Genomic DNA, 14,043 nt, shown 5'->3' on the forward strand with positions numbered 1-14,043 from the left:
CAGTTCCTGGTCTTTGTCTAGGTCTAACCAAGACTGACCAGAATGAAAGAAATTGGAAGGTGATCCAGTATCTGTCAGTAGCTTAAATTGTTAGCATGGGTGACTTCTTAGTGCGTTCCTGAATAGCTGGACAAAAGAGAAGGTGCAGTTTCATCACCGTTACAGCTGAGATGCCCATTGTGATTGGGGATTGTCTGTCTGAAACCAAGCAAAAAGCTCCTAAGTGAAAACTGTGATGGCCACAAGCTACAAGCTCAGCTGACTCACAGATGAGCAGTACTATAAACACCACAGGAGAAAAATCTTTACCTGCAAGAGAGCAAAATGTACAGATAAACGTCCTTAGGCACAATGCCTGCAAGCAAATCCTATGATTCACTTTCCAAACAACACAGGAACAGTGCATTTTCCTTTTCTGCTTTCCTTCCTCTTATACTGCTTTCCAACCAACCTCCCTCTGGGAATTCTTGTTTATCATCCAGCAGCAGCCTCCGAGAAGAGGTACGGCTTCCGGCTCTAATGCCTGTCAGTACCTGAGCAGGCTTTGGCAGCATCCGTTGACGGAAGCTGCACAAGAATGACTCATTTCCCCTCTTTGGGTCATCAAATAAAATAGCAATGTACAAATTTAGGATGAAGTCTGGAATAGCTTTATTCCCCAACTGAGATGGCAGTTGAGAGCATGAAGGGATGGGAGGGGTTAATGCAACAGGGTAAACTGCACAAGAAAACAGTGTGCATTATTTTTACTGCTAGTAGTACTTGGTCAGCTCTCATTCCTACCACAGTTCCACTAAATTGATTGTTATCTACAACGAAAATATTCTTAAGCCTGCGATTATTAAACAATAAAAGATTCTTTTTAGTCTCAGTACTGAGGTAAATCGGACAGGACTTCTGTGTTCCTGAGTGTCCTATTCAGCCAGATACATGACTGTATAATTGAAATTATTCATATGTTCTGTGTAAAGCCTACATGAACATCTTAAATTGTTAATGCATAATGCTGTACTAATCACACTGCCAATATATGTTGTTGTAATACTAATAATGTAACTAATTTCAGTTCATTGGCCCGTGCACTTCAACCATCCATTTTAATGCTGCTGAAGCTTTCAGACGGGACAGCTCATCGCTTTGAAGTAAGTCTGATTGCGGTAATAAATAAAAAGAAACTACTTGATGTTCTTTTTAGAAAGTTGAATTACTATATAATGTGTTAAAGCTTTTGTAAACGATGCGTTATCATTGGTTGGTTTGCTTTGAAATCCTCCAAGTTCAGTGTAGCCACACGCAATATATAACCAAATGCCAACCAAAATAATTTCATATCTTGTTCCTAGGCATGCTTTGTTGAAATCTCATTTGTTAGAATAATATTAATCACTGTTCCATAATATCTGATTTGATTAAATCTTACAGTTTTTTTATCAACTTTAACCTTCAGACCTGATGATGGTATTTGATAGCAGGAAAATTACCCCAGGGTAGTTTATATAACGTATGATGCACTACTAAACCTCCTACCTGACAACATTCTCTTCTGTGGCAGAGGTAGTTTTATTCTCTTTTTCTCAGTACAGACTTTGCTGCTAGAAAGAAAGTAAAAAACCTCTGTGCTTTTTACCTCAAAATTAGTCAGTGGCAGTATTTATGACACTGTATGTAATGGCTTGCCAGAAAATGGCATAAACATCCATATTTTTAACCTTTGAGAAGTAATGCTATTTGTTCTATAAATAACATGGTGGTGCATACAGGAGTTCAGTGCACAACAGGTATTACATTTGGAGTCTTTAAAGATTTTGGCTTCAGTTCATATATTAGTAGTAGTCTGGAGAAAGCACCAAAGGGCTGTGGGCTGAAATAAGTGGATTGATTTTACTGTTACAATGTTTCACAAGAAGACAGCTGTTGAGGAAGGCATAATTTCTGTGCTACATTGCAAAATGCTTAGGGTGTCATCTTGCAGAAGATCAAATTCTCTCCTGTGTGAAAGGTCCAGTTCTGAGCAGCACATAGGTCCTGTTTGAGGGCTTCCATGGAACTTAAATGATGCCATGGATATCAAATTAACCCTTTACAGCACAGTGAGTTTCACTTAAGAAAATAAAAACTACCATATCTTTATTGCTTTGGTCTGGGACTTTGTTTCCTGGTGTGTAATGTCTCCTCTTGGTCTCAGTTGGCTGGTTGCTGGTTTTTGTTTTTAAGTCTGCGAAGAGAGGACCCTTTGCTGGAGCTACTCTGCGGCAGCAATGTGTTGCTGAGCCTGTCCAGTGCTGGCAGAATTGTAGGTATCTGACAAGCCATGTGGCTCTGTCTTAGATCAGCTCTTTGCTGCTGCTTAGACCTGGATACTAAAGATCTGGCTGTAAACAGGATTTCTGTACCCAGTCAGTGTTCTTCCTACAGTTAGTACCTCTTTAGGATAAATCTGTGTTTTGGTTCAAAGTATCATATGCAAGCAACCATAGTCTTCACCTCTTTAATTTCCTTTCATTCAGGTACATACAGAATGTCCTGTTAACTAACAGAGCTAATGTAAGATCATAAATCCAGAAGATAATTCTGTTATGAACAGTTTTAAAATGTGCATGTCACATGGAGAACTTATGCTGTTTGATCTTTTGCTTTTTATCATAGTGAGTTTACTGACAATGAAGATTTTGAAAGAGCAATGGGTATTGCAGCATTTTGAGTTTTGTAGCGTATATGTCATAAGGGAAAAGAGCATGATGCTTTTTTATGACTTTTTATGCTTTTCTGATCCATATGGGAATTGTGAATCAGATGGTGGATTACTCTCACGTAACTGATATCCGTGCCACGTTTGGCAGAAGCATGGTAGGAGACTGTCAAAAGAACTCTGTGTCTTCAGGGTAGACAAAGAAGCAGAGTAAATTAGCCTGTGCTCTGCAGAGCAGCATGGGACTGGCTAGACTGCAGTGGGTACCCATGCCAGCACACGCATTTGTGCACTGCACTAATGTTACTCTGTCACCAGGTCTGTGCCTGGGCTCAGATATGCTCTCAGAAGGTTTTAACAGAACTTAATAGGCTGTTCCATCCATTTGGCTTCTCAGGCTTGTAATGGTAAAGGAAAGTCCATTAATCTTCTGCCTCCCACCCCCCCACTCCAGTTGAGTCTCTTCCAAGTGAAATAATGACTAGGGGTACAATTTTTGCATGATCCACAGAGAGCAGACTTTGTGTTTCTGTAAGCATTGCCTCCAAAGCTCCTGCCAGTCATGCAGCATTTCAAAAGGAAATGCACCCAAACAGTCCGAATGTGCAGAAAGTCAGAATCTTTCTGGTTGTGACCAAGCTGCAGACATAACTTTGGGGGGAGGGTGTGGCAGGGCAGCATGCRTTTGTTTAGGTTAAGTATTTTGGATTTGATGATTTAGTTTGAAAATTTTGATCTCAGTGTAAGAGGAATTTGATGGCAATATCTCTTTCATTGCCATTTGTTCCCTTAGTGTAAAAACAAGTATACATCTGATCCAGTTGTGTAAGCTGATGTTGGGAAGCTCTTTCACTTCAAGTATTTGCATGAAATTCAGTCTCGTACTTTTGAGTGGTGAAACACACTTGTTACTAAACAGCACTTACTGCTTCATGAATTTCATCCCATGTTGCTGCATGGCATACGTTAATTCCTTGTGTCAGCCATGTGCTTATCCAGCATTCACTTCTGATACTCATCTGTTGGTTTTGTTAACCTGGATACATTAGCCTGTCCAGTATTCCCTGTGTTAGTCACAAGTGTTTGAGGGAGGAGAGTCAGGAATGGGGAGTCTCCTCTATGGAAACATTATCTTGAAGTCGGCTCTGTGATTTCTGTTGCTTCAATTTTGGCTTCTGGTCTGTTTTCAGAGTTCTTCTCTCACACTGGCTTCACCTAATCTATAGCATGTTGCTATAACTTTTAGTATAGTGTTATGACTACCTCTGCTTTCTTATGTAAAATGAGAATGTCCTATAGCTGCTTTTTAGGTAGAGTCCTGTCTCTCATGTCAGAGCAACAATAATTAGCTYCTGGATGGCCCTTTTTAGCAGCAAACCCCAAAATGCTTTAAAGGCAAAAGGAGTTGAGGTTTGACAGAAGGTAGTGACAGAACTGAGTCTGAAAGGCAGAGTCCACAAATCTCAAGCCCTGACTTTACCTACTGAACCTTGCCCCTTTTTCCTAGTGGAAAACAAGGGTAGTGGCAAATGATTGCTTTCAGGTCTCTAAGCTATAGACATGCTTGTAGATCTGGACAGATGTTTATTTCACTGTTCTAAAATAAAAATGAGTAGTAGCAAAATAGTTCCAATCTTCTTAAAACTGAAGAGCACCCAACTTATTTCATACTTCACAAAACAAAATACCTTCTTAGACTTAACTTTTTTTTTACTGGGTTTTGGGACTCTGCAGGAGTTTGATATGACTGAGATCCTAAATCATGGTGTACAAGATGTACCTGCTATTATTTAACAATAGGAGCTTCCCTTTCATTCGTACATTATGAAGCCAAATGGGACTCTGGCCATCACCCAGCCAGATTCCCTGTATAATACAAGCCATTGGATTTCCCTAAAGCAACTCATGTTACAATGAGTCAGTTGCAATGTATCTTTCAGATAAACATCAAACCTTGACTTAAAATTGCCAGTGATAGATAATCTAGTCATAACCCTTAATAAATTGCTGCAAATGTTAATTATGCACAATTGAAAACATGTCTTATATAGTTAATCTAAATCTTTTACCTTCAGTGTATAGATAATGTATTTTGTTTACTGAGATTGAAGAGCCTTTTACTAGCAAATTTATTTTCCTCATGAAAGAATTCCTGGTCCTCTTATCTCGAGTAGCTGTGGCAGCTATGTAGAGTAATGCCCTGTCCTCTGCTCCTGAGGTTGCTGCTGAGTCACTTCTCCGATGGTCTCCCTCTTGCTTTGAGGATTGATTCTTTTCTCCTTTGAGTTTGGACAAGCAGTATGTCTAGGATTTGCTTGAGATTTCTGTAGCCTCCATGATGTTCCAGGGTATCTTTGTGTCTCCTTCCAATCCAAGATTCTCTTCCTTCACCACAGCAGCCATCGTTTTACATTTCAGAGTAATTCCTTCCTCACATCAGACAGTATAGAAAATGCAGTGTGTAATCCAGTAGAATTGTTCCATATCTGATGGTACAGTATTAAGCACAGAAAACTTGCCTTCCTTCAACATGCAGACCACCTCTGAAACACCTTCATTTACTGCTTCTGTTCACCCAGTCACATTTTTTAGTAGCTGTTATTTAACAGCTAATCTAATAGGAGGTGATTTATTTTTTAGAACCTCAGGAAGCAAAGTTGGTCAAATGTAGGGTAGTTAGGAGCTTCCTACTGTACAAACAAGTCTTTCTCACTTGGCCTGTTCAGGGTTTAACAACCCAGTTACAGAACCTGCAAAGGAACCATCTGATTAAACATGCTTTACCAACTCCCTGTACTTAAAAGCATGCGGTCCACAGCTCTGCTTTCTAAAATTCCTGTTTGCTCTGCAACACAGGCATAGGCAAGCAAACTGAATGTAACTTGCGTGAAATTTGAAATAACTTTGGGGCTTTTAAAAGTCAGGAAAAATAAGAGGTTTTGTGGAGGTCATAGCAGCTCCAGTTTATGAAATCCTAAAGAAACACTCTTCCTAACTTAGAGTAAAACAGAAAGTTCAAATGACCTGATGTAAATGAGCGGCTTGTAAGCAGTGGCAAAGTTTCATATACTCTGCTAACTGACTGTTATAGTGTAAACCTCTCATTCTCCAACTTCATTCTCTTCCTAGTCATTTAAAAACTCCTGTCCTTGTAGAATGACACAGCTTTCCTTCTTTGGTCAGACAGTGAAAACTCATTACCTTTATGCTATTGGAAGTATCGCTGAATTTCCTACTTCTCTCTTCCAGTTATCACTGCTAGCTTTAAAAAGCTGCAGTGGTACTCAGCACCACACTTTGCACAGGACTTTCTCGTCGCTTCATTCTTCCTTTTGTTTACTAGTTTGGGGAGCTTGCTCTCCTATTTCTCCTGTGCCCTGCTATTTATGAAAGAAATGCTCTTGTGCATTTCAGTATGTTCTCTAGAGCAACAGATCACTAGCACAGATCTCCCATTTTCTGCAGCGTAATTCCTCTTGAAAAAATTGTAACTCGCCTCTTGCCCTGTATTCTTGCTTTTATTGCATGACCCCACACTTGAGAGGAAAAGTCATAGCAAATCCTTTGAGCTCCTTAAACAAATGATTCCATGGACTCCTTTCCTTTGTCCACTCTTTTTAGCCACCTTTTCGTGGTGCTTTCAAACTTGTGGCCTGTTGGAGAAGTGAGAGGATTTGGTTTTACAATGTATAAATGTAACTCCTTGGGAAGAGTGTTTCAGTATTGATAGAATTGATCTTTTTCCTACTCTCCTCCTTTTCCCACYCCCGTGGTCAAAGATGGTTTAGTTGAATTAACTGAATTTTATTTACTTCAAATCCTTTGTCTAAAATCTAAAAAAAAAAAAATTTTATTTTGAGAGAGATTGGGCTGACACTGCGGGATGTTCCCTGGCCATAGGCACACCTTAACCAAAGTTTCCAACATCTTTCATGTTTTCTAAAATGAATCTTCCATTTCAGGTGCCTGTTGCAAAGTTTCAAGAACTGAGATACAATGTTGCCCTTATACTGAAGGAAATGAATGATTTGGAAAAAAGAAGCATACTGAAGATCCAGGACTGAACACTTCCAAATGGGGAGCTTACAGATTTGAAACCCTCAGCAAGGTTTGTGAATAGCAAAGCAGAGAAACAGCACCATTTTGCCAGTCTGAATTGCAGTGTAGCATTTATGATGTCTGCTGTAAATATTTTTTCARTTCAGGTGTTAAAAGCACCAGCTCTCTTCTTAAGACTTAGGAAAAACAAGAAATATATTGATGAAAAAAGTATAATCTTGTTTGTGAGCATTTTTGCATGATTCATCAAAACATTTTTTAAATAACTGTCTTAATAGATGTAAGAGCCATTTCTTCCTGATTATGATTCATCACTCTAATTATTTTTGAAAGCCTGCTACCGGAAACCCCATCAATGTGTATCATAAGAAAGCTCTGCAACGTCTCAAATAAAAAAAACTCCTGCATTCTAGTACGACAAATGTGAAATTGATTGAGTTTTGCATAAGTAAAATTGCTGTCTGGCTTCTCCGTAAGTGACTGAGGTACATCTATGTTTTTTTAAATGGTAATTTTGAAGGAAATTGGAAGTACATTAAGAAAGAAATATGGATTGAGCTTTCAGAATCAATTCTATGGAACTGCAGAAGTGAAAAGATGCAGTCTAAACCTTGATCTGGTTGATCAGAATGGGCTAAAAAGCAGTAATCTTTTAGATTTCTAAGTGCCTGCCTCTTGTTTCACATATTTCATATGTTTGATGTGAACTGAATAATCTGACTCTATTACAGGGCAGAAGCCTCTGGCACTGAGCTGATAGCAAACAGCAGGAGCAGTAACCTTGTAGACCACTACAGCTATATACTCATTAATAGTGCAAGTCAGATCCCAGGATGAAGATGTTGCATACAGCCACTGGGACAGAAGTCGCAGGTATGAGAATGTCCAAGCTCCCAGGTCAAGAAAACAGTTAAGCRTGGGCTGAAGCTCCTTTGCCCATGAGTAAAGCTCAGAAGCACTTGCTTAACTTGAAGAATATATATTTAAGTCTCATTTAAACTCGATGGGACCACAAGTATGCCCCTAAGGGCTTTGCCAAGAAAGGATGCATTCCTSATTCAGTGCCTGAATGGGTTTTCCCCCCAGCAGCAAAGATACGGAGGCTAAGCAACAGCACAAAGACAGCACAGCACATGAGCCCTAGAACTATAGGATTTATCTGGCTGTCAAAGGTAGTTCAGAAAGCACACAGCACTATTGTTTTTAAGCACTGGCTTATTGTAGCTGCTTGCTGGGTTTCTGCCTCAGTAGTAGTACCACCTGTACTTCTCTTTCATTTTGTGAGATTGCAGAACTCGCCTTTATCCACCTCACTCCCCGCAGAAAACTACTGAAATTATCATGGATTTGAGAGACCTTTTACACTCCCACAGGTGTTTGTGTGGGAGAGGATGACTTGGCTCTTGGATTTTAGGAATCACAATAGGCATAAAAAGACTTTAGTGTGATGTTGGACTTGCTTCAGACTTCAGTGTGACTTTCTGCTGGAATGAATCAAGGTATCTGAAGAATTTAGAGTAACATTATCATTGAAAGGGCAGTATTGCAAGGGTGATATTGAGAACATACTATCTCCTTCTTGAAAAGAAAGACCTGATCATTCCAAAGCTAGTAAGGACTAAATGTCCTGCTTCACTAGGTGGATGGGTGGGAAGTTTATTGTCCTTTGGATAGCCATGATTTAGAAGTAGGTGTAGCTGCCTTCATAATGTTTCTGTGCCTCTAGTATGATTTCAGTTGTCACTTTTGTTACAAAATGACTAGTATTTCTTTGTGCCTTCTCGATGTTGCTGGAGACTTCTGAAAATTTTAGATATTGTCTGGAAAAAAGTGTTTGATGGTAAGATGATACATATTGCTGCCTCTAAGCCATATTACGTTTTTACCAAGAACACTTAGAAAGCTAGGCCTTCTTTCCCCTGTTAAAGTATAGGAATTGGGTAGGAACCAATAGTAGGGAGCAGTCTCTCTCGGACATCTCTGCAACAGAAGTAATGATGCTTATTTTTTACTTTATTTGAAAATCTTTGAGGACTCACTGCACAGCATGTCTGCAGGTTAATGAATATGTTTCTAAACCTGTTTATCAGATGGTAATTTCTGTCTCAGTGGAGTATTAACATAGGTGAAGTCATGGGCTGTTGAAAAAAAAAGTTCTGAGTAGAACCAAGCAGAAAACATCAGACTGAAGAACTCTTACCCTTTTCTTCTAATACTGGAGAGCAGTTCTTTTTAGATTTAGTTTATCTTTTAATTGCCATTTTCTCTGGTGCTAGATCAGTGGATCACAGTTCAATGTTTAGACAGCTAAATAGCTGAGGTCCAGAAAGCCTTTCAAATCTGTGCAACAATTTGTCCTGTAGTTTTAAATCTATCAGTCATGATTTTGAACAGTTAAATTGCATTTTCCATTTGCTGTCTTAATAGGCCACCTCCAGGGTTGACCCATACTATATCTTAACTACTGTATTCAGGTCATGCCATAGCAAATACAAAGGAGTTAGGTCCTGTAACATGGCTTCAAGTGCACTGTAGATTACATTAATTTGATTTCTTTTTTACTTCACTTCATGAAGTTTGTTCATCCTCTTACTGGAATTACATTATCACAAACTGTGAAACAAAACATATGTTCTTATATTCCTTGTTATTGCCTTTCCCTTCTGAATGTTTAGATTTACGTGGTTTTGAACTGGAAAGATATCTCAACTGAGGCCATTAGTCAAGTCTTTTAAGACAAACTAAAAACTGCATGGGCGTAAAATGACCTCTAATATTGCTCAAGACATTTGCAAAGTATTTTCTACTGGTCAAAATAAAATAATCTATAAATACTTCTACCTTCTATACAAAATATATTCATTCAGTGGTTCTCCTAACAGCAGTCACCCCTGTTCTTCAGAAATGGAAAGGCTTCCCAACTGTTTTCCTCATGTTCTCTGCAATAGGTGATGGACTTCTTAGTCTAAAGTCTGTCTTGCCATACATTAAGCAAGAGTTTACTGTAACTGGAAGTTACCATGCACACTGAAGGGTACAAAAACCCTTGGCACTTTCATTCTTTTGTACTTAAAGAAGCAGTTCATTTGGGCTTTGTTTTTGGCAGAATAGCTTTTCAGTAAAACAGTTTAGTTGTCATCAAAATGGCTACTGGGAATTTCTTGATTTTGACAAATAGGCATGTTCAAATTATTGTTAGCTTTCCAAGAATTTCATGGTGAATTATGTATTAATTATTTGTTCAACCCCAAAACATTTTCTTGCTTCCAAGTTAAAATATTCCAGAATTTGCATTCCCCATTGAATTTCTGACTTCCGTTCCAATATAGAACAAAAATAACCTTCTCAAAATCTGGGTATGTCTGAACAGAACTTATTTTATCCAAATTACTCAAGGCTTGGTTACACTTCAGGGACACACTCTGAATCCCCTTTCTGTACCACACAGTGAAAGATGTTATTTGAATGGGATGCTCACTGTGTCAGTCCCAAGGTCTTGTCAAGCTGATCACTAGTCAGTCATCAATTAGGAAGATAGGAGGTTTGCATGAAAAGGGCACCGCTTCTTTCTTACTACACACTGTTCACGGATCAGTTGGTAACAAGGACCTTTCATAGGTTCTATTTGCAGTTTTCCCTGAAAAACAAACCGCAGTTCTCCAGTTGCTTTCTGTGTTTGGTGCTGCTGGGTATTTATTTAGACTGTCTAATGTATTTGTGAATGTTTTAATTCTTGCAAATTTCTAACCACGTAATGTGAACATAAAGTTCTCCATTATACCTTTTATCTCAAGATTAATGTGTTAGAACATATTTAAGATAAAACTTTAACTTGATTGTTTTTTCAATGTAAATAAAGTATATATAATAGCAGAGAGATGCCCAGTGCATGGAGGACTAGTTACAGTTAGGCAGAATTTAGAAGGGAGGGTTAAAGATAATTGCCAAAAATCATTCAGAGATTGTGTCAAAATAATACAGAAGAACCTGCATCTCTTGACTTTCTGTTATTTATCTGACCATGAGTTAGCACAGCTGCTATAATGGTCAGATTGCAAYTTTTTTTTTAATTGGCTGAACTCTGTGGGCCATCAGTCCAAAACTATTTTTGYCTATCGACCATTACAGAGTGTGTGAAAATAAAAAGCCATCTGTGGTTTTATTTGTTATATGACTTCTACATCCCTACTTCCAGTGCAGAAGGAGCTTTGTCATGATGACTAGTAGGTCAGAATTTCACACTTCGGTTAGTTGTATAAAAGAGGGGGAAAAAATAGAATTGTTGATTGGTTTTGTGGTCTCAACTATGATGCAGATTATAATCCAGAAGAAGGCTCAAGAATGTAGTCATGCTCTCATACTGTTACGCCAGTCATTAACTGCTGGAAGAAGATCGGTATTGTGCTCATTGTCATTAAAAGGAAGAAATTAAACCTCCCTTTGCAGAAAAAAAATCATACAAGGGAGATGTGCTTTTGCAGAGTGAGTCACCTCCTAGCTTTAACTTTTTCTGTTTAACTGAAGGATAAATCAATTCTTGATCTCATGAACAATGCAGATAGGTAGGGGTTTGCCTTTTTTTGCTTTCTAATCAAGTACACCTTACGACCCCCTGCTACTCCAAATCCATGAATATATGTATGAATGTGTGAAAGCTCCGAATCGTGCTTTCAGGATCTGTTATACAAAAAAATCCAACAAATCTGGATTGAGTACGTATATTCTTACACAACTGTTTTTGCTAATGTAATCTCTGCAGAGCTTGGCCAGATGTCAGGCCCAAGTATTTTGTTGTTGTTTGACTTCTGGTGAGCAGCGCAGCAGTAGCTTAGGTTTAAAATTCTTTGAAGTTAGTGACTGTAAGGCTCACTCTGTACCTGTTACACCCCACACACTACTAACATTTACCAAACAACACACATACCAGGAACCAGCAGAGGCAGTGCCAGCTGGTTTCTTTCCTAAGAAGTCACAGCGTTTTCCCATAGGCCATCCATGATAAGGATTTAACTGTTTTCTGGCTTGGGATAAAAGTCTGTTTTCTGACTCCTTGTAAGCGTACGGCTCCCACCACTAGAGTAGAGTTCACATGCATAGCTGCCCTTTTCTTTTGAAATGATTCAGCCGTGCTCCTGGTGGTGTACAAGAATTCCCAGAGGAACATTTCACAGTGCTTTTTTTTGAGACTCGTTTTAGTCTCAAGTGATCAGACTGTTAGCTAGCCCTGTGGACGCTTTCACACATTGTAAAGAGATCCTGTGGAAGTGCTTTTCAGAGCACAAACCCTGATTAAATTTTCTGTGATAATCTCTTTCCATTCCCTATCTTGAATTCATGTAGTGCTAATAAACCCCCCTTTTATACTATGACTTTTCCCTCTTAAGTGTGTGCTATGTAACTCTGTAAACATTGTTGGCATATCCCTGATAGAGAGACTGTTGGTGCATTGCTACCGGTAACCCGCGGTTATGTCACTTTCCCTCGCTTGAACAGGCTTTGACTCATAGTGGTTTTCAGGACAATGGTTATAAAATAGCACACAGAAGGGTTGCTGAGACTATGGTTTTGCAATAGAGACAACTGTCGACCTCAGGGCTACAAGAAAATATTTTCCTTTTTTTTCTTTCCTTTTGTTAAGACTTTAATATAGCCTGATTTTTTTTTTCTTTTTTTTTTTCTTTTGCCTGGAAGTTGGAAAACAAGATGTCTATGCCCTGTAAGCAAGTTTGGGTTTGATGGGAAGGAAAGATTTTTTTTATTATTATTTTTTAAAGTATAGCATATACTTCTGAGCACGTGTGTTTGTGGGGGGGGGGTTTCCTAACTGTTCTGAACCATTGCTTAACTGAAACTAGCATAAGTTCTTTAACTATCCTACCTTTTCTTTGAACTATTTGATAGCAGGCTGTGCTGTACTTTGGATGATTGTCTGACTTAACTGATGGCAGAGAGAATTACTGAAATCAGTTGTTATTCAATTAACCTTTTTCTTTTTTTAATTAAAGAACTTACCTGGCTACAATGGTTTGTGTGTGTGTGTGTGTTTGTTTGTTTGTTTTTAAGATTCAAGAGCCCCAGAGACAGTGGCCAAATTCTGTGCATGTGCAAAATGTCTTAGCACCAGGGGACTCAAAGACAACTAAAGGGTCTCATGGCTGATTTCTGTTCCCAGGTATACATCTGGCTTTCTCTATAAGCACAAGGACACTGGGCTAAACATCACTAAATTAATTCTTATTAAAGTGTATACTATTAAGATTTAGGATCCAGAATATAAGCAACTTCAAATTAGTTTTTCACTTTAAATTCAAGTTCATCTGAACTTTCTCAAGCATCTTCTGTAAATAAGCTCTTACAAAAGTCGTTACCTCTCCCTCCTTCCATCTCTTGTCTTGTCTATTGAAACCCCTCAAGGCAGGGCCTGTCCCTTAATACCTGCTTGTTATACAGTGCAGGCTGGGGAGTCCCAGCACCTCTTTAAGTAAGAAATGGGAAGTGGATTCCTTCAGCCCCTCTCCTGAGCTTTGTGAGAGGCCATTGGTATCACTAATAGGATATCCTCAGGGATTTCAAATGCTGCAGTGGACTTGTGAAAAGTGGCCAATATTTTTAGGGTCTTTGAAAATATATGTATGTGTATTGTGGACATTTCTAGAAACTAGGTACAAGGTCCATGTAAAACTGCAAGCCAAAAAGATCAGACAACTTGCTTTGAAACAACTGCTCCTATTCATGTGTTCTAACTACTAGCTGAGGTATTTTTATGGTAACACAGGTAGTTTTCTTAATCTTTCAGCATCCATCCTTAGATTACATTTAACCCAAGGAGTTACACAACAAGCTAGATCCTTTCATATAAAGAAAATTGGTGGGTTATGTGCATATTACAGCTGATCTTAAATCAAATAAGCTTCTACACAGTAAGACCTGTGCTTTTTTAGCTGGAACCTRACGTGGGTAGGGATAGCTATCCAGTGTGCCCTGCTCCATGACCAAACAAGATATTTTCCTTTTATTTTCTGTTTCGTTGTCCTGAGCAGCACGATGAACTGACAGAAATTAAAATAGCTTCACTGCTACATAGATTTGTTTAAGGAGGGTGATTAAGTGTATAATTAAACGCTTTAAAATTCCAGCTCGGGCAGGAAAGGGGTTTCTCGCGTTTTCAGTCCTGCTTTGGACGGATACTTCATTAATACTACCTGAGGTCTCCCAGCGGTGAAACCAGCGTGATCTGCGTTACTCACCGCGGCGGCACTGTAGGTCAGTGGGTCAAACGTAACTAGGCACAGCGC

General features: G+C 38.9%; 2 protein-coding genes across 5 annotated transcripts in view; both read left to right on the top strand.

Moving 5' to 3' along the window:
- Positions 1 to 12,772, top strand: part of COMMD5 (COMM domain containing 5) — a 27,122-nt gene extending 14,350 nt beyond the window's left edge. The window contains exons 6-9 of one of the 3 annotated variants that reach the window (XR_003252694.1): positions 1,067 to 1,142; positions 6,652 to 6,797; positions 7,082 to 7,233; positions 7,480 to 12,772. Coding sequence is in view for 1 of the 3 variants with exons in the window: in XM_026061012.1 (XP_025916797.1) it covers positions 1,067 to 1,142; positions 6,652 to 6,753 (178 nt within the window). In the remaining 2 variants the exon portion in view is untranslated. Of the gene's footprint in view, positions 1 to 1,066; positions 1,143 to 6,651; positions 7,234 to 7,479 lie in introns of all 3 variants that reach the window. The other 2 variants (XR_003252693.1, XM_026061012.1) reach the window with 2 other exon arrangements.
- Positions 7,541 to 14,043, top strand: part of LONRF3 (LON peptidase N-terminal domain and ring finger 3) — a 26,864-nt gene continuing 20,361 nt past the window's right edge. For both annotated transcript variants that reach the window (XM_026061007.1, XM_026061008.1), the window contains exon 1: positions 7,541 to 7,621. In XM_026061007.1, the coding sequence (XP_025916792.1) occupies positions 7,582 to 7,621 (40 nt within the window). In that variant the 5' untranslated portion in view covers positions 7,541 to 7,581. The remainder of the gene's footprint in view (positions 7,622 to 14,043) is intronic.

Source organism: Apteryx rowi, unplaced genomic scaffold, assembly GCF_003343035.1.
Source record: "Apteryx rowi isolate R43461 unplaced genomic scaffold, aptRow1 scaffold_174, whole genome shotgun sequence".
Classification (NCBI taxonomy): Eukaryota; Metazoa; Chordata; class Aves; order Apterygiformes; family Apterygidae; genus Apteryx; species Apteryx rowi.